Genomic DNA, 25879 nt, shown 5'->3' on the forward strand with positions numbered 1-25879 from the left:
TTATTTCAGGCTCAACTTGACTCCTTTATTGTTGGTTACTAAACAGATTAGGGAAATCTAGGTATAGCTTACCGAGAATCTCGTAATATGTACCACACAAAAAACAGGTGCCAATTTGGTCAACAGGCTGAGCTCAAAGGGTAGTTTAAGAGTTTGTTGTCAGTGTGGCAGCATATCTCCAATTGAGTGCCACAGAGATTATATGTTTGGCCCTGTGCTTTTTAACATTTTTGTCAGTGACTTGCATAATGGCACAGGAAAGTGTTAACTAAATTTGCACCTGATAGGAAGTTGGAATAGCTAATAAGGAATGATGGGTTCCAAAGACCTTGACAATGGAGATTTAATAAGGTGCAATTCAATGGGGATAAATGGAAGGTCTTATAATGGGGTTCAGATAACCCAAGTACATGATTGGGGAAGTATTGTTAGCAGTTGAAAAAGACCTGGGGGTCACTGAGTCAGTTGTGATGTGACAGCCAAAAAAGCTGATGTGATCATGGGCTGCAGAGAGGCAGGCTTAGTGTTCAGGAAAGAGATGGTGGTTTCTCTGTTCTGGTCAGACCACAGCTGGAGTGCCAAAGTTTAACAGTGACACTAAGCCAGCAGGCATCCGAAGGACTGAAAACAGGATGTTGAAAGGCTCTGATTCCGTGTTCTGTGGGGATTGCTTGAAGGAAGTGAGGCACTCGAGATGGATGACCTGAATTTTTTCAGTGAAATGTTGAGTGAAGGCCCTCTGCTAAGAGGGAGGGGAAAGGCAGTGAGTAGAGTCAAACTCAAAGAGGAATGGAGGCCACTAATTTGGACGTACATAAGGGTCCCTGCGGGCCACATACTGACTTAGTTTTAAAATGTAGCTGTTGTATTTTATTTTGTTATGTATTTCCCAGTTACATTTTTATCTGGTTCTGGGTGTTCTGTAGATGGTTTTAGGTAACAGAAGGATTTGGAAGAGCTATTGTAGAGGTGCTAATCTTGATGCAGAAAGAGTAAACACATTGGTGTGTAGGAGAAATTAAGGAGCCAGTTGAGATTGGCTAGAGCACTGGCCCTGAAGTCAGGAAGACCTGAGTTCAAATCCAGCCTCAGACACTTACTAGTTGTGTGACCTTGGCCAAGTCACTTAATCACTATTGCCTCCAACTAATAAAATTTTTTTAAAAGACTGAAAAGGATCCTTCAGCTTCTTTACGATGAAGAATCTGAGGTCTAGGGCGGCTGTAAACTCAACGTCTCATAAACAGCAAGCGGTAGAACCAGAATTCAAACCACAGTCCTTGGATTCCAGAGTCATCTCATTCCTCTGTACCACATTAATATTTCCGATCCGATTATTTACTCATGATTCAGTTTGTTTACCTGGTATTGAAGCTCTCCATATTCTGACATCCTACTTTGATGGCTTTATATTATTCCCTTATATGCATTCTGTTTGTGCTAAACTGGGTTACCCTTCCTGACCCTACTCTGCAAACACTGGGCTCCCCGGATTCATTGGTTCTTCTTAGTTTTTCTTGGAATGACCTCTCATCCCACCTTTTTCTCCTGCTGAATTCCAACTCTGATACCATCGCTGCAGAGTGTTTCCCAATGCCCCTGGTCAATGTCACTTTCCCAACCTGAGACCCTCACAGAAGAGTTTTTAATGTGCTTATGTGAGTATTAGAATGTCTTATCCCCCTTGTGGACTTAAATGTTTTAGCAAAACTATGCACTATAGACTGCTCATAGAAGATGGTTGATAAAATTTTTATTGAATGAATTAGTAGAATCCTTTCAGAATGAGGAAGGACCCCTAGTGATCATTTGGTCCAATTTCTTTTTATTACAGATGAGGAAACTAGGATTCAGGGAGGAAAGCAACCTGCCCAAAGTCACAACTAAGGGCAAGTGCATGGGAAACCCAACTCTCCTAACTCCCAGTCAAGTGGCTGGCTGCAGTTTACTCCATCTACATTGGTTTAGTCCTTGATAATGAATAGAAAGCTTGTGTAGGGGACTGTGAAATCTGCATTTCTCCCATCTTGGAACCAAAAGGGTTGTCCCCTGGAGTCGGCAGCAGTTGTCTAATAAATGAATTACCCAACCAGTATTCATGCCACTTTTCCCTATTGATAGCTGGAGCCTGCAGCATTGGAGAATAATATAAACGAGAGAAAAAAGATTGAGTGGCTTTGCTTTTTACTGCACATGACGGGGCCTTGACCCATTCTCAAGGGCAAGTATAGTAGAAACCACTGATAATGATGTGGCCCTTTGGCTACTAATGACCCAGCTAACCCAGTAACAGCCTTAGAGCCTGTCACACCTTCTAACTTATAGAACAAAAGCTAGGGCATCTAAGGGTATCTAAGCTTGTCTGCACAACATATGGCTCATGGACCACTTGTGGCCCACCAAAGGATTTGTGAAGAATGTAGAAGAGGTACAAGAAAGTAAAGATGTAACAAGTGCTTTGTCCGCATCCCTCTTAACCCTCTACTATTCACCACTGTGCCTATCATGTAACTTGGATCTGTGGCCTGAAGGAGTTGAGCCTTTTTTTTTTTTTGGAGAGGGGAAGGCAGGGCAATTGGGGTTAATTGACTTGCCCAAGGTCACACAGCTAGTAACTGTCATGTGTCTGAGGTCACATTTGAACTCGGGTCATCCTGACTCCAGAGCCAGTGCTCTCCTCGCTGTGCCACCTAGCTGCCCAATTTAGCCTATTTTGATTTTGACCCCTATCTAATGCCACATTGTGCATGTCTGATCTAGAGTAAGATTTGACCAAAGTAAAAATGCTCCAGGAAGGTAGAGTTTTAATGGTGAAGTTGGAGGAAGTACAACTTAGTTCCACCATGCACTTCCACAAAGATCTAGAAAACACACCAGCTCGAGTCCTGTTTGGGAAATCCAAGAAAAAAAATCGAGTCATTTCCAACCAAGGTCAGCATAGGAAAACAAAGAGGTCTGTGGACAGTGGGTCTGGGGTACGGCAGGGGCACTGTGAGCACAGCACTCCAGTGAGGGTCACAAACTGAAAAGAGGATTGAGGCTGTGCATAAGGGCAAGAAGAGGAAAGTTCTAGACTGGGAATTGGTACCAACGGGCAGTTTTGTCATTCTGGGTCATAGACCCATGAAGGACTGGGAAGGGAACACCTACATGTTGACATTCCAGAGTGAGGAACAGTGGTGGGCCTGAGACTGTTGAGAACATGGTGAGAAACAAACAGTGCTGTGAGATTCTGACCTCAGAAGCTGAGCAGGGTCTCGCTTCCAGTCTCCAGCCTAGTCTGAAGCTTGCAGTAGAATAACCAGGGCAGGAATCCCAGACTAAAGGTGAGCCTGCAGGCCTGTCACCGAACCTGAGGAGCTTCCCATTTGGCTGATGCTGGCTGAGTTAGGAACTTACAGTTAAACACTTCGCAGACACCACTGAGTTTACAAAGCACTACCATAGATGCTGGAGAGGCAAAGATAGAAATGAAACTCCAGCAGCAGTCCACTCTAATTTCCAACCAGAGGCACTTCAAAAAGAGGATTGCACAGGCCCAAACCCAGGTCAGGAACGTGAAGAGCTAAGACCAGGATGGTAGTTGATCAGACTTTTCCCTGACATAAAGCTACTTTGAGATTACAGGTCTCCAGCTTGAGCTGTCCCTGAGATCTTGCAATAATAAAATATTCAATACCCCAAGGAAGTAGCAAAAGGATACAACAGAACTGATGCAAAGTTAAGTGAGAAGCACTAGGAAAAAGTTGTACAGCTGCGATATTGCACAACAAGGAACTGTGAATGACTTGGCTCTTTTCAGCAATACAATGATTCAAGACAAGCCCAAAGGACTCATGATGAAGCATGCTATCTGCCTCCAGAGAAAGAACTGATGCTGTCTGAATACAAACTGAAGCATGCTCTATTTCACTTTCATTCTTTTTCAGTCTTCTTGTCCAAAATGACTAATATAAAAATGTTTTAAACAATTGCAGATGTAAAATCTATATCGTATCGCTTATTGTCTCAGGGAGGAGGGAAGGGAAGGATAGGATTTGGAACTCAAAATTTTAAGAAGGGCAAAAGTCCAGTCCAGACATTCTGCCCAGAACTGTGCAGAACCCAACCTTAACAAAGTCTGAAGTCAGGAAGTAGGTTGGAAGAATGAGTAAACCGAGAAAAATCCCCCAATGAATACTGTGGTGACAGGGACGCTCAGGACACAAATCCAGAAGGAAATTAGAACCACCAATATCCAGATTATCTAGATTCATACTCGTGACAGTAAACGGTACATAGGATAGAATACAGGTAATGATTCATACTTAAGTTTTGCTTTCATCTGAGTCAGAGGTTGGCATCATCATGAGCTGACCTTCACGTCAACAATAATCAGTCACCAGAGAGTGGCTTAGTAATTGTACACAAAAATCATGTTGGGCAAACAAGGGGAAAAGCAACACGTTGTGGTACGTTATACTTCCTCAGGTCTAATACTCTTCATACGTCGTTGTCACGGGGCCTAAAGTGAGGTATAGCCCCAAACTGAAATGCGTACATAGGGGAAAACAGGGACTGAGCATTTATATAGTGCTGAGTTCCCAAACTTCCTTGACCTATTAACCCTTTTAAAAAAAAATTACTGATCACCCCCCCCCCGAAAATCAACCCTTTAGTGTTGTTTTTTTAAAATTTGCATCATTTCAAAAAAATAAAAATTTTAAATGATTCATCTTAAATTTAATAATTATAAATCTGTGGGGTTTTTCCTGCATTGAAATTTTGGTGATGCAATGTTACATCATGCTGTATGCTGTATGCTGTAAACAAGCCAGATACATGACATACATTCCCACCTATACATGCTGGACTTCCCTACGATGTACAACACACTTGCCTACCAACGCTTGCTTGTTAAGACCTGTCAGTGGATTTGACCACTGATTGGTTATAACTTGCATTTTGTGTGTTTATTTGGCAAATAATGTAATCACTACGACTTTCACGCTTTTACACAACCAATAAAATGTACAGTCTTTCAAAATTTTCTCTTTCCTTATGCTTCCACTGCCCCCTTATTTTTATTCAAGCACCCAAGGCTACTACCAGCACCCTCCCATCATTCCAGCACCCCCCAGGGGGTGGTATCACCCACTCTGGGAACCTCTGTGCCTGCTATATGTGAGGCACTATGCTAAGTACTTTACAAATGTGACCAATTTGGTCAAAATTCTGAAAGCATTAGGAATCAGTTCACCAAGTATCGGAAAGGAAGAGACCAAAAAAAATCTTAGTACCAAAAAAAGGTGGCTAAAGAACATCAACCACTGCTACCATATATGCCTATTTCTCCATCTACATAAAATCTTTGAGACTCATCAAGGCATGGATCAAGGGCATCCGCACTGAAGACAACAGTAGGGAATTAGCAGGATCCTCTTCAATGAACTACACCACTACCATTTCACAAATGACTAAAAAGGAACATAAGGAACACAAAATCCCACTGTGCTTGTTTGTTGATCATGAAAATATTTTATTTGGTAAAGCAAAATGCTGCTTGAAAGGCTCTCTTCCAACAAGGTGTTTCCCACACAAGATAGCAACGTCATTCAAAGAGCCCTTTGTAACAGATTTCTTAAGTAACAGATATGATTGTTAAATGACCCTCTGAGCATAAAACATCAAGCAAGGCCCGAACAAGAGAGGTGTATGTTTGCCAAAGGTGTGCCCACCAGTGTAATGCAGATCCAGTGGAGAATCCAAGCGGGAGAGGGATTTCCTGTGAATGGTGAAGTCCTCCAGATGCTACTGTTTGCAGATGACATACTAGTATCAAGCCCAAGAACAACACAGAAGGTAAGAAATCTCTAACCACTCACTTTTGGCCTGAGCATCCCCGGATCCCGTGCATGTTCCCATAGACACGTACCTGAACAACCTATAGGGTTTAATCCATTAGTATGTCTGGAACAAACAGTGCAGACAGACAAGCTGGGCCAGGAGTTGAACAGGGAGAGAAGACTGGGTGGGCCTTCCTGACTGCCTCTAGGAAACCATAAAACCTCTTTAAGGATACCAGTCTTCTCCTTAAAACAAAAGCCATCGTTTTAATACCAATATCTAGTAGTGTTGTATGGCTGCGTAATTAGGAACAGAACAGTCTCCAAAGAACTGAAAACATCACATGAAGGGCAATGGAGTAGGTATACTGTGAATATGAAAAGGCTTCAACACATAACCGATGAGGAACTTTGAAGAACATCAGGGAAATGTATCAGAGGAAAAGAAGAATTAACCACATGGTGAAGCCAAAGAATGGTGCTAGGGGAGCAGCCTAATGGTGTCCTCACAATATCAGGAAAACATGAGGAAGGCTTCAGCAAGGTGGATCGACCCCCGGTGCTACATGACCTTAACGGAGGTTGTGGACAAGAGCTAGCCGCACGGAATGGATGGGTAGGCACGGTTGAGATCTTTACCGCTGAAGAGCAGCCAAACAACGAGGTCAAAGATCCATTTGAGAATTGGAATATTAAAAACATGACATTAAACGCTGATAAGAACAGCTATACTTAATGACGATTTATATTTAATTTCAATGTATAAAATATAACATTTTCAGGTCCTTCCTCTAAATTGTCCTCACAATTCTTTTTCACTTTGCATTACTTCCAGAACATCTAAACAAGTTTTTTTGTAGTCTCCAAATGTCTGTCTTAATTGCTTTAATGCTTCCCTGCAAGTTTGCAATTCTATCAGCAAGGAGTACTTATTTCTCCATAACCACGAAAGCGCTGAATTTTGCTGCTTTGGACTATTTTTGTCAATTTAATAAATAGGAGGTATCACTCTAAAGTTGCCAATTTTTATCTCTTGATTAGTGAGGTTGAACATTTTTTCAAGTGGCTATGAACAGTTTGTTTCCTATTTTGAAAATTGTTTATTTGTATTTTTTGACCATTTGTCTATCGTGGACTGGGAGTTCCTGCCAAGTATTTAATAATAGTTCTTTATACATTTTAGCTGTCAAGTTTTGTTGTTTCAGATTTTTCCCAACCTGCTATTTTTTTTTTTAAGTTTTAAGGGGTTTATTTTGTTTTTGCAGGGGGGAAGGCAGGGCAATTGGAGTTAAGTGACTTGCCCAAGGTCACACAGCTAGCAAGTGTATCAAGTGTGCCAGCTCACATTTGAACTCAGGACCTCCTGACTTCAAGGCGGGTGCTGTACTCACTGCACCACCTAGCTGCCCCATACCTAAGTTTTTTAATTTGACTAAGCTGGTGTGATCCTCTGCCCTTCCACCTTTTCTCTGTAGCTGCTTTGAGCTGAGTGATAAGACCCATTACTTTGGACAAGGAACCCCGCCCCCCATGGAGAGAATCACTGTACTCTAGAGCAGTGGTATCCTGCACCACAGGGGTATGCAAACTTATCCCCTGGGGTGTAGGAAGAAAACATTAGAACTGAGCAGAGTAACACAGTTGCTGGACATCTTCAGTTGCTGCCTACCCTGATGCCCTCCTTCCCTTTCCCTTCCCGAACCTAATATGGACTTTGATCGACAGTCTGCTACCCTCTACTTCAGGCCTGCACGACACCTGGCCCTCAGGCTGCTTGCTGCCAGCTAAAGGATTTTGGGCAGGTTGCCACTGTGTACTCTCTCCTGTTTGATTCATGACCCTTGGCAACCAACCATCATCAGTCTGTCTCTAGTTACCTTTACCAGAAAGTGAGCTGCTAAAAACCTATCTACGGCCTAAAGAAATTTAGCCCATTTTAATTTTGGCTCCTTCCCATGACCAAGTTGTGCGGGTGTGCTCTACCCTATTCCCCAGGCAGGTACCAAGGGCAGTTGATTGTTCCTTGCCACTCTGAGGGCCCCTGCACTCACTCCCTACACCCTTACTGCAACACAACTATGTTCCATAGCCCAAGATGCACACAGGTCTTAGATCCCTTTTTTCTCCAGGCCCAAGAGAATAAGGTTGGCTACCTCAGCCTGGGAGGTGTTGTGATAGAAAGTCTGAGAAAAGCCAGGACATCAGTAGTAGGGAGAACCAGAGCAAAAGCAAGCAGCACTTAGCAAGAGGCAAGAGTGGCTGCTGTTGTTGCCAGGAGGTTTGAGGTTCAAATAGCCAAGTGTGGAGCTCTTGGAACTGTAATCCTCCTCCTCCTAAAATCCCCTCAAACACAACAGAGAGCCTGGAAGCAAAAGGCCATTGACTACCAGAAAATCAGGGCCTACCTGACCATCTTGCCATTCGCAAGAGGGTGTCTAATTTCCAGAAACGGTGCCACCCCACTTCCTACAACAGAGGATGTGGATACTTACTAGCCAGATTTCAACAATCTTTGGGTAATTAGTGGATGAGATTAAAAATGAGTATCATGATTTATTAAGTGCAGCCAACAAAGACTTCTTCCATTTGGCTCTATGTATCTTTGGCAATATCTTATTCAGTTACAAATAAAAATAGTATTAAAATATATTGAACTTAGAATCAGACTTTCCAATCATCTAGAGTAAGAAAGGACCCAAAAGCCATTTATTCCACTCCCCCATCATTTTATAGGTAATCAAACTGAGGTGGCAAAAGAGGTTAATATGACTTGCTAAAGTCATTCAGGTAGCAAGCATCAGAGTGGGTATTTGAACCAGGCTGTCCAACTCCAGTCAGTGCTTTTTGCAATGCAACAAATTGTTATATCACAAAGGATTAAACCCAGATTTTAAAAAATAATGGAGCATATTAGATTGTGTTGCTGTCACTAAAATATTAATGACAACAAAAAGGTTTTTGTGCTGTCAGTAATAACAATTATTGGAAAACGATTTCATCTTGATCACACATCCTTTTTTTAAGTTAATTTATTTTAGTTTTCAACATTCACTTCCATAAGTTTTAAATTGCCCCCACCCTCCCCTCTCCCCAAGATGGCATGCAATCTGATATAGGCTCTACATATACATTCCTATTAAACATATTTTCACATTACTCACATTATATAGAAGAATTAGAATGAATGGAAGAAACCGTGAGAAAGAAACAAAACAAAACAAAAACAAAAAGAAAATATAGTCTGCTTCGCTCTGCACTCAGACTCCATAGTTCTTTCTCTGGATGTGGATGGCATTTTCCATCATGAGTCCTTTGGAATTGTTTTAGGGCCTTGCGTTGCTGAGAAGTCTCTCAAAGTCAGTCATCAAACACTGTGGCTGTTACTGTGCACAGTGATCTCCTGGTTCTGCTCACTTCACTCAGCATCAGTTCTTATAAGTCTTTCCAGGTTTTTCTGAAGTCAGCCTACTCATCATTTCTTACAACACAATAGTATTCCATTACATTCATATACCACAACTTGTTCAGCCATTCCCCAATTTATGGGCATCCCCTCAATTTTCAGTTCTTTGCTACCACAAAAAGAGCTGCTATATTTTTGTACATGTGGGTCTTGTCCCCATTTTTATGATCTCTTTGGGATACTAGAAGTGGTGTTGGTGGGTCAAAGGGTATGCTCATTTTTATAGCCCTTTGGGCACAGTTCCAAATTGCTCTCCAGAATGGTTGGATACGCTCACAACCCCACCAACAATGAATTGGTGCTGCACATCTTCTCCAGCACTTATCATTTTCCTGCTTTGTCACGTTAACCAATCTGACAGGTGTGATGTGGTACCTCAGTGTTGTTTTGATTTGCATCTCTCTGATCAATAGCGATTCAGAGCATTGTTTCATGACTATAGACAGCTTTAATTTCTTCCTCTGAAAACTGCCTCTTCATATCCTTTGACTATTTATCAATTACACATCTTTTTAAATTTCTATTTGTCTCATAATATATACTATATTGCATATTATCACAGTAGCACATCTCCATCATTTGTAACACATATTTATGGCTTTTTTCAATTTTTTTAACTGATCATGATCAGTAAAGAAGTGCATGATCCAAAAGATTTGGTCTATCAAGAACATTAAAGAAAGTGGGCTTCACTATTGCCACCATCTGTACCGAATAAATAGGATAACAGATTAGAGGGAGGGAATCCAGTCTTTTGCACTCCCGAGTTTCTTGTCTGGTTCTGTCATCGACAATAATTTCGAGAGTTTACTTACATGTTGCCACTTGCAGCAAGGTTTAATGAATGTCTGTCAAAGTGTGGCTTCTTTGGCAAGAAAAGATAACAGCAAACATACTACTGAAGATGCTGAGTAGGTAGATAGCCCCTGTCCTGTAGGATGGAAAAGGAAATGGAAACGGTGGTACGCCCAATATCACCAGTGTTAGCCAGGTACTATTCTAACTCCACTTACTAGCTATCGTATTTTTTTGGTCCTTAAACTTCTCAAACTCACCTTGCCATATTATGAAAAAGTCTCTTCCCCACTTCCTGACCTCCAGTTCAGTAATGGCAGAAGGTATCAAAACAATCCAAAAACTCTTGTGTAGATTGATGTTAAAAAATATGTATAAGAGAGGTTAGGAGTTTTGCATTATTAGCTATGTAGAACAGCACGAAGCAGCTCTTATTTTAGCAATTACGGGGAACAGAAGCTTGTGTTTACCACCACTTTGCTACCAGAGTTCAGAAGGCATCTCTCTAGCTAACTTCAACCTAAAGGGTAATACATTCAGAGCATACGTAAAAGTTGTTACCCTTTTGGAATTGAAAAGTAGATGTGGGTACTGGTTAGCTCATTCTATAACCTAAGAATATTAGCCATGCCAATTCAAGAAAGACAGGCTGTTACTCTTCATGGTTTTGCTGGTTGGAGCACTTTCTCCACCAAGGCAGGTCACACAAAGTATAGTAAATGGTCTCACAGAGTTGTTGTGGCAAAAAAAAAAAAAAATAAATCATCACCTTACCAGCAACTTAACTATAAACCTGTCTATCCTTCGCTTGGCTGATCCTTAGAGAACTAAGAGACACATACAATCCATCATTTGGCTTATAACCCAATGGTCTTTCCAGCACAGTACAATACGACAATTTATATTCTGCTGGCATTGTGTTCAAGAATTCAGTTACCTTCATGAATTATGAGGCACTAGAGTGGGGCTTTTGTGGAAAAATAATGTTAAAGGAAACAGAAAATAAAATAAAAATATCCTGGTTACTTCATTTTTTGAAGCAACTGATTCGCCTTTCTTACCTTTTTTGTGTCACAGACCCCTTTTGGCAATCTTGTGAAGTCTATGGACCTCCTCTCAGAATTTTTTTTAATGCACAAAATAAATAGCGTTACAAAGAAAATCAATTATACTGAAATAAAGATGTAATTTGTTCCTCATCTACATTGACAAACCCTTCGAAATCTGTTCGTGGATGTGAAAGGAAGTTAAGATCCTCTGCTCTAGACTTAGCATTAAAATGACACTTCAGAGTTGAAAAGTATACAGCTAAGCAAGAACGTCTGTCTATATAAGCTGTGTATTTGTGCCAAAGTGACAAAAAAAAAGGAAAATCCATTCTCTCTGAATAATACATTCAGAACCTAACTCCTGAGAACTTCAGACATCAAAAAGTTAACCAACTAATTCACCTGGTCAAAAGACCACTTTACTTCACTTCCTAGCACACATGGGGAAAAAAAAAAGACAGACTTGAAGTTTACTGGCACCATCTCTCTCACCACAAGAAAAAAAATTAGTTCAATAATAAATGTTTATTAGAGCCTACTATGTGCCAGATGCTGTGGGAAAAGTTTAAAAAAAAAAAACAACCAAGGGACAGCTAGGTGGCGCAGTTAGAGGAGCACCGGCCCTGGAGTCGGGAGGACCTGAATTCAAATGTGCCCTCAGACACTTGACACATTTACTAGTTGTGTGATCTTGGGCAAGTCACTTAACCCCAATTGCCCTGCCTTCTCCCCTCCCCCCCAAAAGAAAAAAAATTAAACCAAGAGTCCTTCCCTCAAGGAACTTTGCATCCTAATGGGCAAACTATAGGCCTAGAGAAAAGTAAACAAAGTAATTAAGGGTGGAGAGTATTATGGTTATTAGTTAAAATTTAGGATGTGACACCTCAGCATCCAAATTCTCAATCTATGAGGCAGAGGTGAGCAAGAATATTCCAAGTACGGAGACAGTCATGACAGTGCATGCAAACCAAGGAAGCGGGAGATGAATAAATTGGGAGTGTATTATATATGGGGAAAATTAAGGCGGCCAGTTTGGCTGGAGCATAATAGGCCAGTTTATTGTATATAAGAATTAATAATGAATAATTAGCCTGAAATAGTAGATTAGAGTCCAATTGGAAAAGGCTTTAAATGCCAAGAATTTATATCAAATTGGCAGCTGTGTGGCAGATGGATTAGAAGAGAGAACTAGATACAGGGAGACCAATTAGGTTTCCAGGAGAGGGGTATAAGGCACTATATGTAATATACGGGCTGGTGGTGTTACGAGAGAAGAAACGAGACTTGGCAACTCACTGAATATGGAGGGTAAAAGAGAATGCAAAATCTAAGTGGTTTCCTCTCTACAAGTGGGAAAGTAGAAAAAGGAGTCATCCCCAAATAATAAGTGTTCAAAGGATATGAATAGGCAGTTTCCAAATTTGGACCAAAAATGGTCCAAATCACTACGAAGTAGGGGAATACAAATTAAAGTAAGCCTGAGGTTTCGCCTCATACCCATCTGATTGACAAAGTTGACAAAAGAGACAATGACAAATGTTGAAAGAACACTGGAAACAGGAATACTGATGCACTTTTGATGGAACTGTGAATATGGAGCCAGTCATGTGGAAAAGCAATTGGGAACTATGCCCAAAAAGTTGTTACTAAATTGATATTTTTTATTATATTCAACTGTTTAAGTGAACAGGCTTACAAGTATTCCGATAACATGAGGCATTTGATACATTTTACAATCAAGTGCACAGTGATGAGTACAATATAAAGCCCAAAGAGATCAACATTCCACACGTACATAATCATAGAACAGATTGCAAGGAAACACTAAAGAACATTGTATAAAATGAACAAGAACACATTCTGCATACTGCCCAACTCCAACCCTCAATGTGCTCTCTCTACAGCACGGCCCTGCTCCATCGTACCATCGACTTCATCAGGCTAGCACACCTTGGGCAGATCTTTGCTGGGCCAGATGTTGACAGGGTGGTTGGTATTTCTCAATTTTGCCAGCTCTCACTGATTGGAAGCTAGCAGAATACGTTTTCAAAGGATAATGTATTATGGAGCACAGCAGCAGCATAGCTCTTACTGTCCAAGATTATTAAATCTGGCCTCAGGGCCTCTCTCAGTGCTGGAAGGGCTCAACTTGACAGTTTAACAGAAACAAATCTGAGCTTTTTTTCTGCTGCTTTGATGGCCTTAACCAGTCTATTTAAATCAGCATCATGCCGTTGGCTAATAGGCCCATTCTGTTGAGGACCACAGAGGTGGAGCAAATATTTCATTTCATGCTCCACATCAATGACACAGCACTTGTCTTCAGAACCAGATCTCCTGGTCCCATTCAATGGGACACAATCCAGTCTGGCTCTGTGAATGTCTGCCTGAAAGTTAGATAGTGGATCCCCTCCCCCTCTCACTAAAAAAAAAAGGTGAGGCTGCAGTTATCGAAGTGACAGAATATACTTTACCTTAGTCGGCTTTGTTGAGTAGGTCTGTTTAAAATATTATCTCCGCACTTGTTCCCCACAACACTCCTTCTAGAGCCGGTAAGGCCTGACTGTCATTCAGCCATACACTCAAGACACCATTATTTGCTCTTCACTCAACTGTAATTTTAGCTGACAATTGTCTGCTAGGCCTAGACAACAAGGAAATCAAATAAAGACAGGAATCCCTGTCCAATAATATCTACAGCTTTTTATTTTCTGGTGGCAGAGGACTGGAAACGAAAAAGAGGTGGCCATCAGTTGGGGATTGGCTGAACAAATTACTGTATATGAATTTAATGTAGTGGAAAAGGTAAAATTGTGAACATTTTGAAAAAGGGACTGTAGCCGGGGTGTGACAAGTGGGCAGGGGATCAGAAGACAGAAACCACTCCTAAACTGACTTTTCGCTCATATTACTCTTGGTCTCTTGACCTTTATTTTTTTGTACTGCAGAATGGATAAAAGGGGCAGGGGAGGGGTGAGATGGAAAATATGGGGTTTTTTTTGGGGGGGGGTGATGGAAGAAAATAAAGGAACTAATAACACTGTTAATATTTCAGAAAGGCTTCTCATATACTTCCTCTGGCTTCCCAGACTGCCACGTTATTCCTCAATTAATTTCTTTCCCTCGGTCCACTAGAATCTAATTCCAACTCTTTTTATTGAACTTAGTTCGAACTGGAATATTTTGAAAAATATTTTCACGATCCTTTCCTTTCTTGGTTTGGATGAGACCTTCACCTCCAACAGAAGCATATGAAACAAATCTCCCTTTTAGTTCAACTAAAACTATTTTTCTAGTCTGAAGTCCTTGAGGGTATGTGCCCTATTTTCATTTTTCATAGTATCTTCCCTTCAGCCCCTCCCTTAGCACAATTCTTGGCATATAGTTGGGCATTATTAAATACCAGTTGGCTGACAATGATTTTTCCAGACCTTTAGGGGAGTGTGGCAAGTCAAGAACAAATGCTAAGGCCTAGAAAACAAATTAAGAGTGGGAACCAAATATAAAACAAATACCTCTTGTTTAATAAATATCACTGGCTTCCTCCACTCCCAATGGTATGAGCTAAGAGCCACCTAGCTTAGTAAGTACTTACTAGACACCCTCTTCTTCCCCATACAGGATGGAATCACTAGGAGAAAGGTTGGCTCAATCCCTGAGTGGAGCCAAGGAAGGAACTGAGTAGTTTTAGGGAAAAATGATTGTTAATCTACTATTAACTCAGAAAACTATTATAACACATTGAGACCTTTTTTACTTCCTATAAATGCTACTCTCAAATTGCCAGAGGGCATGACAGAGGGGTGGTCAGTTTGGACATTTCTCTAAACTAGAAACGCCTGGCTTTGGAAATAACGTTAAATGAATAAAAAACTGTTTCTGGCAAGCTTGTACCTAAAACTCAGGGTTTTATTTTTTCTTTGACAACCCAATTATGTGTATAATTTCTGCGAACAGATAAGCTAGACGGAGTAGACCACCGCGGTTCATGGAGCACCTGCTTTCCCTCATGCGCTAATAGCCTTGCTCGGCAGAGAAGGTACATTCAGCATCCTTATTCTTATCTTTCCACATTTTTTCGTTCGTTGTGGGCATCTGTCAGGGTTTGTGGCTTTATCATTTCATCGAATTCTAATTGTAGATGTTCTTGGAAGTTCCTGGCAAAAAAGATACTGAAATTACTAAGGAAAATTTTGACTATTAGAAAATATCACTGACTCGAAGGACTGTCTTATGACATAATCCCGTGGAATCAGAAATATAGTCTGTGCAGCTAAGTTCACAAGACTATCCAGCAGGCTGGATTTCAATAAGTACTTTTTAAAAGTCTCAAACTCAAGCAAGAGAGTCCTTTGGGAAAGGAGCTTACGTGAAGCGGGATGAACAGTACTGCTGGTCCTAGCAGGTAGATGCTTAAGTCATTCTGACTGAGCACCTGTGTGTATAAAAATATATAAAAACACAAACATACATACACGCATGCATTAAGTATGGTACGCACACTATACAGCCACACGTATACGTGTGTACATGTATATATAAATAAATACACGTAGGTATATGTGTATATACACATATATATATCTTAAAAAACAAAAAACACTTCCTCATCCCTCCTCTCTTCAAAAAATTAATCGCTCGGGGGCATTTCTAACCTAGCCGAGAAGCCTTCGAAAGCTCCTATGACGCGCCAGGGGCTAGTGATACAAAGACAAAACTGAAGCTTCCCAGCCTTCGAGCTTACATTCTATCAACATCATGTATTACATTCTATCACAGCTTTTCCAAGGTCACACAAATTACAGTAACAGCTGACAACTTACACAGGGAGCACTTTCAAGCGTTAAGACTTTCCATACACACTTCACATTATGACGCTCTATAAACGTTATCCCAGCTAGAGAAGAGGAAAGACCCAGAGAAGTTCGGGAGACTTGCCCACGATCACCTAAGAGTCCTATCAGAACTGCGTCTCTATTTAAATCCTCCCGTTTCCCAAGTCTAGAGCTCTACCAGCCTACTCCGAGAGTCCGCGCGCGGAGGCGGTCACTTGCCCTGAAGGGCATTTTGAAGCCAGCAGCGGCATCTGAGCTCGACAAATAAAGCGGGCGCGGAGCGCCGATGGATCGCACCCCACAGTCGCGCGAGCACCCCGACAACCCTGTGAGTCATTACACACAGCACCTCCAACGTACAGATGAGCTAACTGAGGCAGCCTCCGGACCCCGAGTCTCCACACTTCTCCACGCCGCCACCTAAGTCTCTCAAACGTCCTCTTCCTTTTCTATTTCCTTCCCCGCGCGCCCCGGAGGCAGCGGACAGAACAGACCCCCACCCTAGGTCCCCAACCATGCGGCAGCCCCGTCCCGGCACTTGGGACCCACGAGGCCCCAGACCCTGAAATGCCCGCAACTCCGCCGGTCCCATACTCTAGAGCCAGAGGTCGTGACGTCACGGAGGCCGGGGGCGACGTCACGGAGGCGGCCAGGAGCGCTCTCCTCCCGGGCCTGCAAGGCGCCATTCCCGCCGCGCAAGGCGGCGCCCGTAGCCTAAGCGGCTCGGCCCGGGAAAGAGCCGCCGCCAAACAACCCTATGGATCCCCGGAGGATACCCGAGGCCCGGCCGCGGGGATCCCACTCCCTGACCAGCCGGAGAGAGGCGGCCGCGACCACTTCGGACCACCGTACCTTGCCCTCTAAGTACCCACCCCTCACTGTCCTGACGCGGCACCGACCGAAAGCTCGCGAGAGTCTCCGAGACAGGGCCTTTCTCACTCCCGTCTTCCACGCCCCGGAAGCGGTGGTAGCTCCCTCCCCTCGCCTCAACCCCCCCACCCTACCTCACAAGGCAGCGCGGCCCCGACCGCGACCAATCAGCAGGCGCGTTGTTAGCGGCCGCGCGACGAGCCAATGGAGCGCGGCAGCGCGCGCCCGGGTTCCTCCGACCCCTCCCCCTTTCCTGTGGCCGCGGCCCCCCTCCGCACCCAGCCCCTCGCTGCGGAAGTGATGTCACAGGCCCCATGTGAGCGGATTGCAACACATGCAGCTGCCTGGAGAGAGGGAGCCGGTGTCCTACGTCAGAGCCGCCGCCGCTGCCGCCGCCGCCGCCGCGGAGCCGCCGCCGCCGGGGAGGAGCCGCTGCCACCCGGGACTGGGCCCTTAGGTGAGGGCCGGGGCGGGGGGGCGGGAGGAGGAAGCCGAGCGCCCGGGGCCGCGGGGCACGGGCGGCCTTGGGGGGGAGGCCGGGGGGAGAGGAGGGCCGCTCGGGGGCAGCGGGGAAGGGGGCCGCTCTGCCCCGGCGGCGGCGCTAACTCTGTGGTCTCGGTGTCTCCGGGCCGCTCCAGGGAGGAGGAGGCGAGAAGATGGCTGACGATCCCAGCGCTGCCGACAGGAACGTAGAGATCTGGAAGATCAAGAAGCTCATCAAGAGCCTGGAAGCGGCCCGCGGGTGAGCGCCGCGCCGCGGGACCCCGGGACCCTCCCCCCACCCCACCCCCGGCCCGCCCCGCTCCGCTCCGAGACTCCCCTGGGGAGAGCCGGGCCGGCCCTCCCCGCGCCGCATGGCGGGCTGTGGAGAGCCGGGCCGGAGAGGGCTCGGCCGGCCCCGGGGGCCGCCTCTGGGTGGGGCCCCCGGCGTGGGCCTCTCCCCGGCCCGGCCGCCCCGGCGTCCACCGCCTCCCTCCTTCCGGCCCGGCCGGGGCGCCGACCCCCCTCCCCATTTCCTGCCCCAGCGCCCCGCGCCCCCTCCTCGCCCCCGTCGGGCCCGGGGATGGGGCCTCGACGGCCCCCCGGGGGGTGGGGGGAGCGCCTCCCTGCCTCCGCCTTTCCTCGCCTCTCTCCCCATCTCTTTTCCCTTCACGCTCCGAAGCCTCGGGAGCCCAGATGGGGAGGCCATTTTGACGAGACCCGGGAGGAAAGTGAAGTTGGGTCGGGGCTGTAAGGAGCAGCTGTTCGGGGGGAGGCTCAGGCCTCCCCCTGTCCTGGGGCTGCTGGCCCTGGGGGACCCGGCAGGGGCTGAAGTTGCGGCGGTGTTTGGGGGAAGGCTCTCCCCACCCCCCACCCCGGGAGGCTTTGAGGTGCTGCTTCCAGCTGCTTCCCAGGAACTCCTAGGTGGTAAAAAGAAAGAAAAGGGTCGGCGGATCTGTTGTTAAAGGGAGTCGGAGTTCTTGCTAGACACCGTCCAACGAAAGTGCTGTACGGTGTCCAGACGGGTCCTATTAAAACGATCCCTGTAGAGTTCGGGGCTGGTGGTGCCGGGAGAATGAGCGCAGCCAGCTTAGGAGCGCTCTTGTTTTAAAGCCGATTCAGCGCAGGTCTGGGGGGCTTGGGAGCTTTACTTGGTGAATTTGGGGAGTTCTGGAGGAACAGGAACGCACTTGACTTAAAAGCCGGTAGCCTTTTCTCAGAGCACAGTTTGTAAAGGGTTCTTCAGCGTCTCATTCCTCTTAGTTGTGAAAGAACTGAAGATGATGATGCTTCGAAGCGTGTAACATTTTTACATACATATTCAGGGTTATATGTATCAACGTGTTGGGAGTAGTAGCTTGACCACCGCCATATGGAAAGTTAGTTTCGGAGCAGGAATTAAAAGTTGCGATTCCCAGCGCTGCCCCGGGGCTGTCCGCATCCGCTAGGCGTTCTGGCCTGTGTCCCCTTTCCCCCTTCTCAGTGGTCTCTGATAAAGTAGGAACAGGGCCTGCAAACATCTTTGTGTTAAACTTTGTTCTTAAGTTTTGGCAAAAACCTGTGGTCGTGTCAGAATGAAGCTTCTGGGATTTAGACCCGATCAAGTAGTTTGGACTGTCCTGCTTTGGGGGTTTTGTTTGTTTGTTTGTTGCTTCCTTTTTCTTTCCTGGTAAAATAAATTGGGGTCAAGAGTTAGAGGAACTGGGAATATTAGGTAACCAGATCATCATGGTTTACTAGTTTGATTTCACTTCATCTTTGAATCTCATTGAATATTGAACATTAGTTATGGTTTTAAAGTAATTCTGCACAAAATGATGAAAGGAAATTATTCTCCATTTGTTAGGCTCCTTCAGTAAACACCCATTCAGTTAATGCTAAGGATGGTGTTAATTCTTTCCTTATATTGGAATTTGCTTTTAACTGATGGGCCTTAAGCAATATTTAAGAAGTCTCTCGATTTCAGAGTTGTTTCATTGTGAAGGGTTAAAGCTGCATTTGACTTGTAGGTTCACTTAGTCTCTTCACAGCTGACGACAGTGTATTTCAGCCTGTTTGCTTCCCTAAATACACTGGTTTAAACTTTTTACGGGCAACCAAATGTCACTTCACTGCTGTCATTTTCCTGTCATTTGAATAAGGTAGCTTGGCTTAGCAAGATTAGTTTCAATTACTTTATGCTTGTTGTTGTCTGTTCTTAAATTTGTTTCTAACTCCTTAAAACTTTTTTCATAGGTTGTTAATATCCCCTCTTTTTAAACTTAAATAGAGTGCAAGAGGGAGGCAGTGTTTATCTGCAGTATAATTAGAAAAGTGTATAATATGAATAGCCTTATCAGGACAAAATCAATAAAATACTGGAGATGCTTCATGGTTGGCAAAGGATTTAAGATGAGCATGAGATTCCTGAGGGACAAAGGAGAGTCCAGAAATTAGACAAAACTGTTCAAAGACTTGTTGTTTTGAAAGAGAACATGTGAACATCAGGTGTTGTCTTTTCCAGGTCATAGGGAGAGTTAATTGACTTATCAAAATGCCCAGGTGACACCCTCCTCCTTCTCACCTCAGCCCCACAAGCTAATACAATTTGACTTGATGCCTTTTTCTTCATACATCTGGAATTTAGTCTTATCTTGACACAACAAAGTATAAAGTCTTTGACCTTCTTGGATATTAGAAGACTTTTGAGGGTCGTTTCCCTTTGATTTCTGATATTTGATTGTATATATTCGTTTCTTTGGGGGGGATCTTAAAATTATTTTTGTGTGATTGGCTAGATACCCCTAAAGTAAGAGATTTTTAAAAAGTAATAATTACAGAGGTAAGTATCTAACCTTGAGAAATACTTTGCCTAAAGGTTAAAAGTTCCTAGGATAATTGTAATAAATTCGTAAGAAATGACAAATGAATCCAGATTTGCCACTGTATCTGGGACAAGAGTTAATTTCAAGTGTAAAATGAAACAGTGTACAAATGATTTTAATGGTAAGAAATGTGAAATTAATGGTGGGTAAATAGAAATATTCTGGAAATAGAGAACAAAAGAAAGCCAGCTGCTTGTATTTTGCATTTGATGTTTTCATTTATGTTGACAATTTGACACATTCATCCATAGTGGTTTTTTTTTTAATTAACTTTATCTTTAGTCCAGTATAATGTACTGCTGTAAGTTTGAACTTCAGATAGGCAGTTTGTAGATAACCACGTGACATGACACAGGTATACACTGGCCAGAAAAGGAAGCAACAGAAAAATAGCCTGACAAGGCAGAGAGCTATGGTCAATTAAAATCTAGAAACTATGGCGACCCAGCTGATAAAATTGACCTACGTATGTGTGTATTTCAGATGAACTGCGTCTGTATAAGGAGGAAAATGAACCTTCAGGGAATGGATTTTTAATACGTCAAGGTTCCCTATCCTAGATCGTGGCCCATAAATGCTGCTGTGGTTAAAAAATTCCTATGTTTTCAGCCAACCTGGGAAAGAGCTAGGCTGAGACTCGGATGACAGTCATGCAGTCTATCTTACTAGGTAGCAATGGCTTGCACATGTGCCACACAGGCACAAACTTCAAGAATCCAGAGCCAGGCCCTCCCGTTCTCTAAGATGGCTTAATAGATCTTTCATGCAAGGAGCTTTCCACAATCCTGCCGGTGCTCTATTTATTCTACTTAGCTTATAATAAAACTACTTTAAAAGATAACTGGTTCATTCTTACAAGTTTTATTTGCAGGAAAAAAGCCAGGAAGGAATAGTATATTGAATACTGCAGTTAGAGCCATGAAGACCTTAGCATAAGCAGTTAAATGTCCTATAGATGTCCTTTCTAAATGAAAGCTTGGTTTCCTTTGGATTGTACCACTTTTATTATGTTCTTTATATTCTAGTGGCTCCACAGTGTTAGGGAAATGGCAGAGGCTGTTCTAGGCGTCACCGATGTTACGGTGCAGAATCCAGATTGGGCCCCATTCTGAGAAGTCTGGAGATGTAGAAATATTTATCCTAAATCATTTTAGCTGCCGTCACTATTTCTCACACACATTCAACTGGACCTTGTTTACCTCAAGACTTTATAACATGTCCAGAACATAATAGATGGAAAAGTAATTGTCCTCTCTTACTCATGCCCAGAGTTTGAAAACCTGTAAGTATACTTTGTAAATCCATTTTTAATGCATTTGCTTTTACAGCTTAAAATTTTCTTCCAGAATTCACCTTATAACTAAAATGAATATATGCTTAGAATCTCATCTGTGACAGAAATTGAAATTACCCAAAAGAACACTGTTTGAAGCTGAAAACATTGATTTTGTGAGCCTTACTAGTGTTTTAGTCAAGCCTTAGTTGCTCAGTCCATAGTGATTAAACTATTTGGTTTTGAATAAATTAAAGCCTGTTTTTGTGCCTTGCAAATAGAATCCATTGATTGATCGTTGCACACTTGCCTAAATAAGGAGAAAATATTGATATGCCTAGTACTTTATTCTAGACATTTCCATTTTTTTCCACCATCTTTTTGAGAGTGCACATAAAACTTAAATGTGATAACACTTTATGTTATTCTAATTGATGCCTAACACATTTATGATCCAGCTAGCAGTCTTGGTGGGAGTGACATCCAGATGGTGAATAAGAGAATATACTTCAGTATTTCTTCACCTGTACTTTCCAAAGTCTTTCCAGCTTAGTGTAGGCCCTGCTGGAGTTGAACTTTACTAACATAGTCTTTGACGATCCAGGATTACCTCCACACCACAGTAAATAATTGGAGTGGGACATAAGTGGAGATTAGAAAATATGGACAAAAGAGTATTTTTAAAATATTAAAAATGAGAGTAATGCAACCTATCTGTAGGCACGTTCTGGTGATGGGCAAATGCTCTTATAAAGTCAGGTATCTGGTATTAGAAAATAAGTACTTGTGGAAGCTCCACTCCAGGATCTTAAAATTTGGGGGTTTGAACATGTTTCCAGCAGTATCTATGGATGCTATAAGCAATTCTAAGAAAAGCCAGGGGAGAGGGAAAAATTGGAGAGAAAAAGCAAAGTGAAAGAAAGGGGGGGGGGAAGAGACAAGAAAGAGGGTTGTGTTGGGTGGAGAGTGATAGAGTGTTTTCTTAAACCTTTAGAGCTACAGGTTGCTAACTTTCCCAGCAATGTGTTGGGACAGTTTGGTGCTGTCTGTGCCCTGTTTGAACATTCATTCCCGACAGACTCACTTATTTAAGAGCGGTCGCTCGCTCTGGACGTACTCCCAGGTTAATGGGAATGCCTAATTAGCATCCCATCTAGGGCAGAGTTCACAGTAGGTTGAGGCTTCCCCAGCTTGGACCCTTATCTCTAGAGGTCTTATTTCTTTGAGCTGTTGGGTATACATTACAGTGCCTAGCACAACACTGTGTGTCCAGTGAGTACTTGGCAGATGTTTGAATGTTAGGAGACTTGGAGCTGTGCAGATTTGCAATAAAACCATCTTGGCCCTCTCTTATTGAAGTGATAATTCCAAACAAGGAAGACAAAACCTGTTGTCTTCCTCCTGGATCTACTGTCGCTCATAACATAATACAACATAACATAGCTTTGAGAGTAGTTTCACATAAGTGGGTTTCTCACTTTTATATTTTCCATTGTCTTTACTGAAGGTATTTCTGTCTTGGCGTATGCTTCTTAGACACATTTTGAAGCCTTGCCTAAGTCTGTTTAGAGAATTTTTGTTTCCTTTGTACTGAAACATAATCTTTTCTTCTTCTAGCCCAAGTAGATTGAGAAGTAACAGGAAGAAAGACTTCCCAGTTTGTCCCCCTCTCACCATCTCAAAAAGTATAATAATATCAGATTTGCTTTCTGGTAAAGAATAAAACTGAAACTGGCTTAGGTTTGGGAGTTTCTTAGATTTTCTCCTTTTTTTTCCTGTACTGTAGTAGGAGCCCTGGGTTCAAGCCCCAAGTCCAACACTTTCTGAATGACTGTGGGCAGAGCCCTTAACCTTTTTGACAGTCAGAAGTTGAGAAGTTAAAGGAAACTTGGTGTAGCAGGTAAAGGAGTTTTTTAGAGATAATAATACTTTTGCTACCCTCTAGAGGGGTTGTGGAGCATTTATTTTGTAAAGCTATAAAATGTTGTGAATTGAGCCATCCCACTTATTGTACAAGCTTGACCTCAGTCACCTTACTCGATTTCCCTGTGTTGTTCTAGTACTGGCATTTATAACCTTGTACTCATTTGATTCTCTGGCTGCTTTCAGAAGTGCCTGGTCAAAACATGCCTTTATTCCAACATATCAATGATATTCACTAAAATTTCAATGAATTTTGTATTAAATACTTGATGTGTGTAAGGCGTTGTGTTAGGTAAGTGCTGGGGAGAGAAAATGATAAAAAAATGGTTTCTCTTTAGGGAGCTTTCCTTCACGCAGATAAATAGGATACAGAGTAGAAAATGAAGGGGGAGGGGAGAGGCCAGTTAATCTAAGAGGTCTGGGGAGGGTTTTGTGCGATAGGTGCCTCTGAGCTGAGCCCTAAAGAGATCAGCAGGCAGTTCATTGGCATTTCCTGTTACAGTACAAATTCTTGTGATTGGTAGAGATCGTTTCCAAGGGTCAAGATCGAGGGATATGAAAATTAGAGTATCCAAGTTATGTTTACTAAGATATTTCAAGTCTTTGGTATATAAAATCCCAGATGTTTTTACAGGGATATATAATAGTTGTAGTCTCTCAGGGAAATTATAATTCAGGAGAGACAACACAAAGTATTTGAATATAATAACAACAAGGACAAAACAATGTAAAAAAATGAGAATTATAGTGTAGGTAAGCAATCCAGGTTAATCTCAAAAGGTTGGGAGGAGATGTTTTGAAATACTTCTTAAAGGCAATGGGTGTGGTATTTAGAGCTGAGGTGGGACCTTGGAATTTTTTTCGAAGACAGAATTCTGGCCCAGAGAAGAATCAGGTATACATGTAATAAGTGGCAGAACCTAAATCAGGGAGGGGGGACGGGGAGAGAGAGAGAGAGAGAAGGAAGGAGAGTATCTAGAGGTCATCTCTCCCAACCCTTTTTAATGAGAATTAAAAGAGGGGGAAAATGTTTTGAGAGAGGTTAATTGACTTGCCCGAAGTCCCACAGAATAGTAAAAAACGGAGCCAAGATTTGACCCCCCAAGTCCTCTGGCTCCAAATTTGGTACTATTTTCCCTGTACCATGCTCTGATTCCAAATTCAGTATTATTACTATAATACTGCCTCTTCTGCTTACTCAGAGTCTGAAACAGGTCTCCTTGGCTTGAGGGGGTCTGAGTTAATCCTAGCATAGCTGTGGTCACCAGATATCTGTTCTCATATCATAGAACTTTGTTTTGAGAGTTATCTTCCCTTGCTCTGGGGATCTCCTAAAGTGTATGTGGCCCTAAAACAGGCAGCCTTTTGCTTCCACTGCTGGAAGTATTTAGGTGTTGGGTAAGAATGCCCTTTTGAAGCGTCATTTAAAACTTTTTGAGGCTGTAAGACCCTACCGTACTTGGTACCATCTGTGCCATCCTTCCCTTTTCATTTCTCACCTGAGGACTTCCAGTATGTTGAGTGGGAAACTAACTGAGATTCAGGGACAAGGAGGCATCATCATTACAGATTTAGATCTGGAAGGGACCTCTGAGGCCATGTACTCAAATTCCTTCCTTCTGTGGATGAGGTAAGGAGAATCTTAATCTAGATTCTCTCATCCAAAGCTAGTGCTTTTTCTGTAATGGTATGCTGGCCTTGGGAGATAAAGGGGCAGCCGCTGACCTCTGACTTTAGACTCTGGGCTCCCTCTCCATATGCCCTGCTAACTAATCTTTTCATAAATTTGTGTGCCGTAGTTGTATCTACCAGGCAAGGTCAGGTGTGATTGGCACAGAGTAGGTAAAGTGGGACAGCCTACCAGGGGAGTTCCACAAAGGTTAAAATGACTTTAAAAATCATAGACTCACACTACCTGATTTAGGCTTAATGGAGACCAAAGGTAGATAAAGTTTTAGAATAAATCTTTCCTGCTACAGTTTACAAGTATTGCTCAGCTTTTTCCAGTAAAATGGAAACTTGGTGAGGAGGGCTGGAACTGTTCGTATCCCTAGCACCTAATGTCAATGCCTTACACAGGGGAAGGACTAGATAAATGTTTCAGTTTGAACTTATTTCCCTAGAAGAAGTCAGCCATTAAGCTTGTGCTCCCATCATTAGTTCTAAATTAACTTTCTTCCCCAATGCCACTGAATTACAGTTCTATTTTACTAATATAAAACTCTGGAAATAGCCTTGTTACAATGGATGGCTTGGAACTGTAACTGATTTGCAGCTCTGAGATTATAATTGAAATCCATTCTTGGTAAAAGGCCAGTTGGCCTAAAATTAGATATAAAAGCTTTGTTGGGTGAGAGTTGGTGTGCTGTCAGGGGATTGAAATATTGCAGGACTCTTGCACGTTTGTGCCCTCTTGGTTTCTGTTAATAAAATAGGCTTGACATACCATGAAAGACTCATCACGTGGCTGCCAGTGAATCAAAATAAATGCAGTATGTTTCC

At 43.0% G+C, this 25879-nt stretch overlaps 1 protein-coding gene and 1 long non-coding RNA gene across 4 annotated transcripts in view; one reads left to right on the forward strand and one right to left on the reverse strand.

The window, feature by feature from the left end:
* Positions 1 to 15020: 15020 nt before the first annotated feature.
* On the reverse strand, positions 15021 to 16866 carry LOC118840769. 3 transcript variants are annotated; one of them, XR_005009820.1, is made up of 3 exons: positions 16840 to 16866; positions 15502 to 15567; positions 15021 to 15289 (listed from the first exon to the last, which is right to left on the reverse strand). It is a non-coding gene; the product is annotated as an uncharacterized LOC118840769 (long non-coding RNA). The 3 variants fall into 3 exon arrangements; XR_005009821.1 differs by lacking the exon at positions 16840 to 16866 and adding an exon at positions 16562 to 16833; XR_005009819.1 differs by lacking the exon at positions 16840 to 16866 and adding an exon at positions 16328 to 16555.
* Positions 16867 to 17100: 234 nt separating this feature from the next.
* ETF1 (eukaryotic translation termination factor 1) overlaps positions 17101 to 25879 on the forward strand; it is a 36932-nt gene continuing 28153 nt past the window's right edge. Inside the window, exons 1-2 of the mRNA XM_036750492.1 lie at positions 17101 to 17294; positions 17476 to 17579. Of these exons, the coding sequence (XP_036606387.1) occupies positions 17494 to 17579 (86 nt within the window). The 5' untranslated portion in view covers positions 17101 to 17294; positions 17476 to 17493. The remainder of the gene's footprint in view (positions 17295 to 17475; positions 17580 to 25879) is intronic.

Source organism: Trichosurus vulpecula, chromosome 3 (genome assembly GCF_011100635.1).
Source record: "Trichosurus vulpecula isolate mTriVul1 chromosome 3, mTriVul1.pri, whole genome shotgun sequence".
Classification (NCBI taxonomy): Eukaryota; Metazoa; Chordata; class Mammalia; order Diprotodontia; family Phalangeridae; genus Trichosurus; species Trichosurus vulpecula.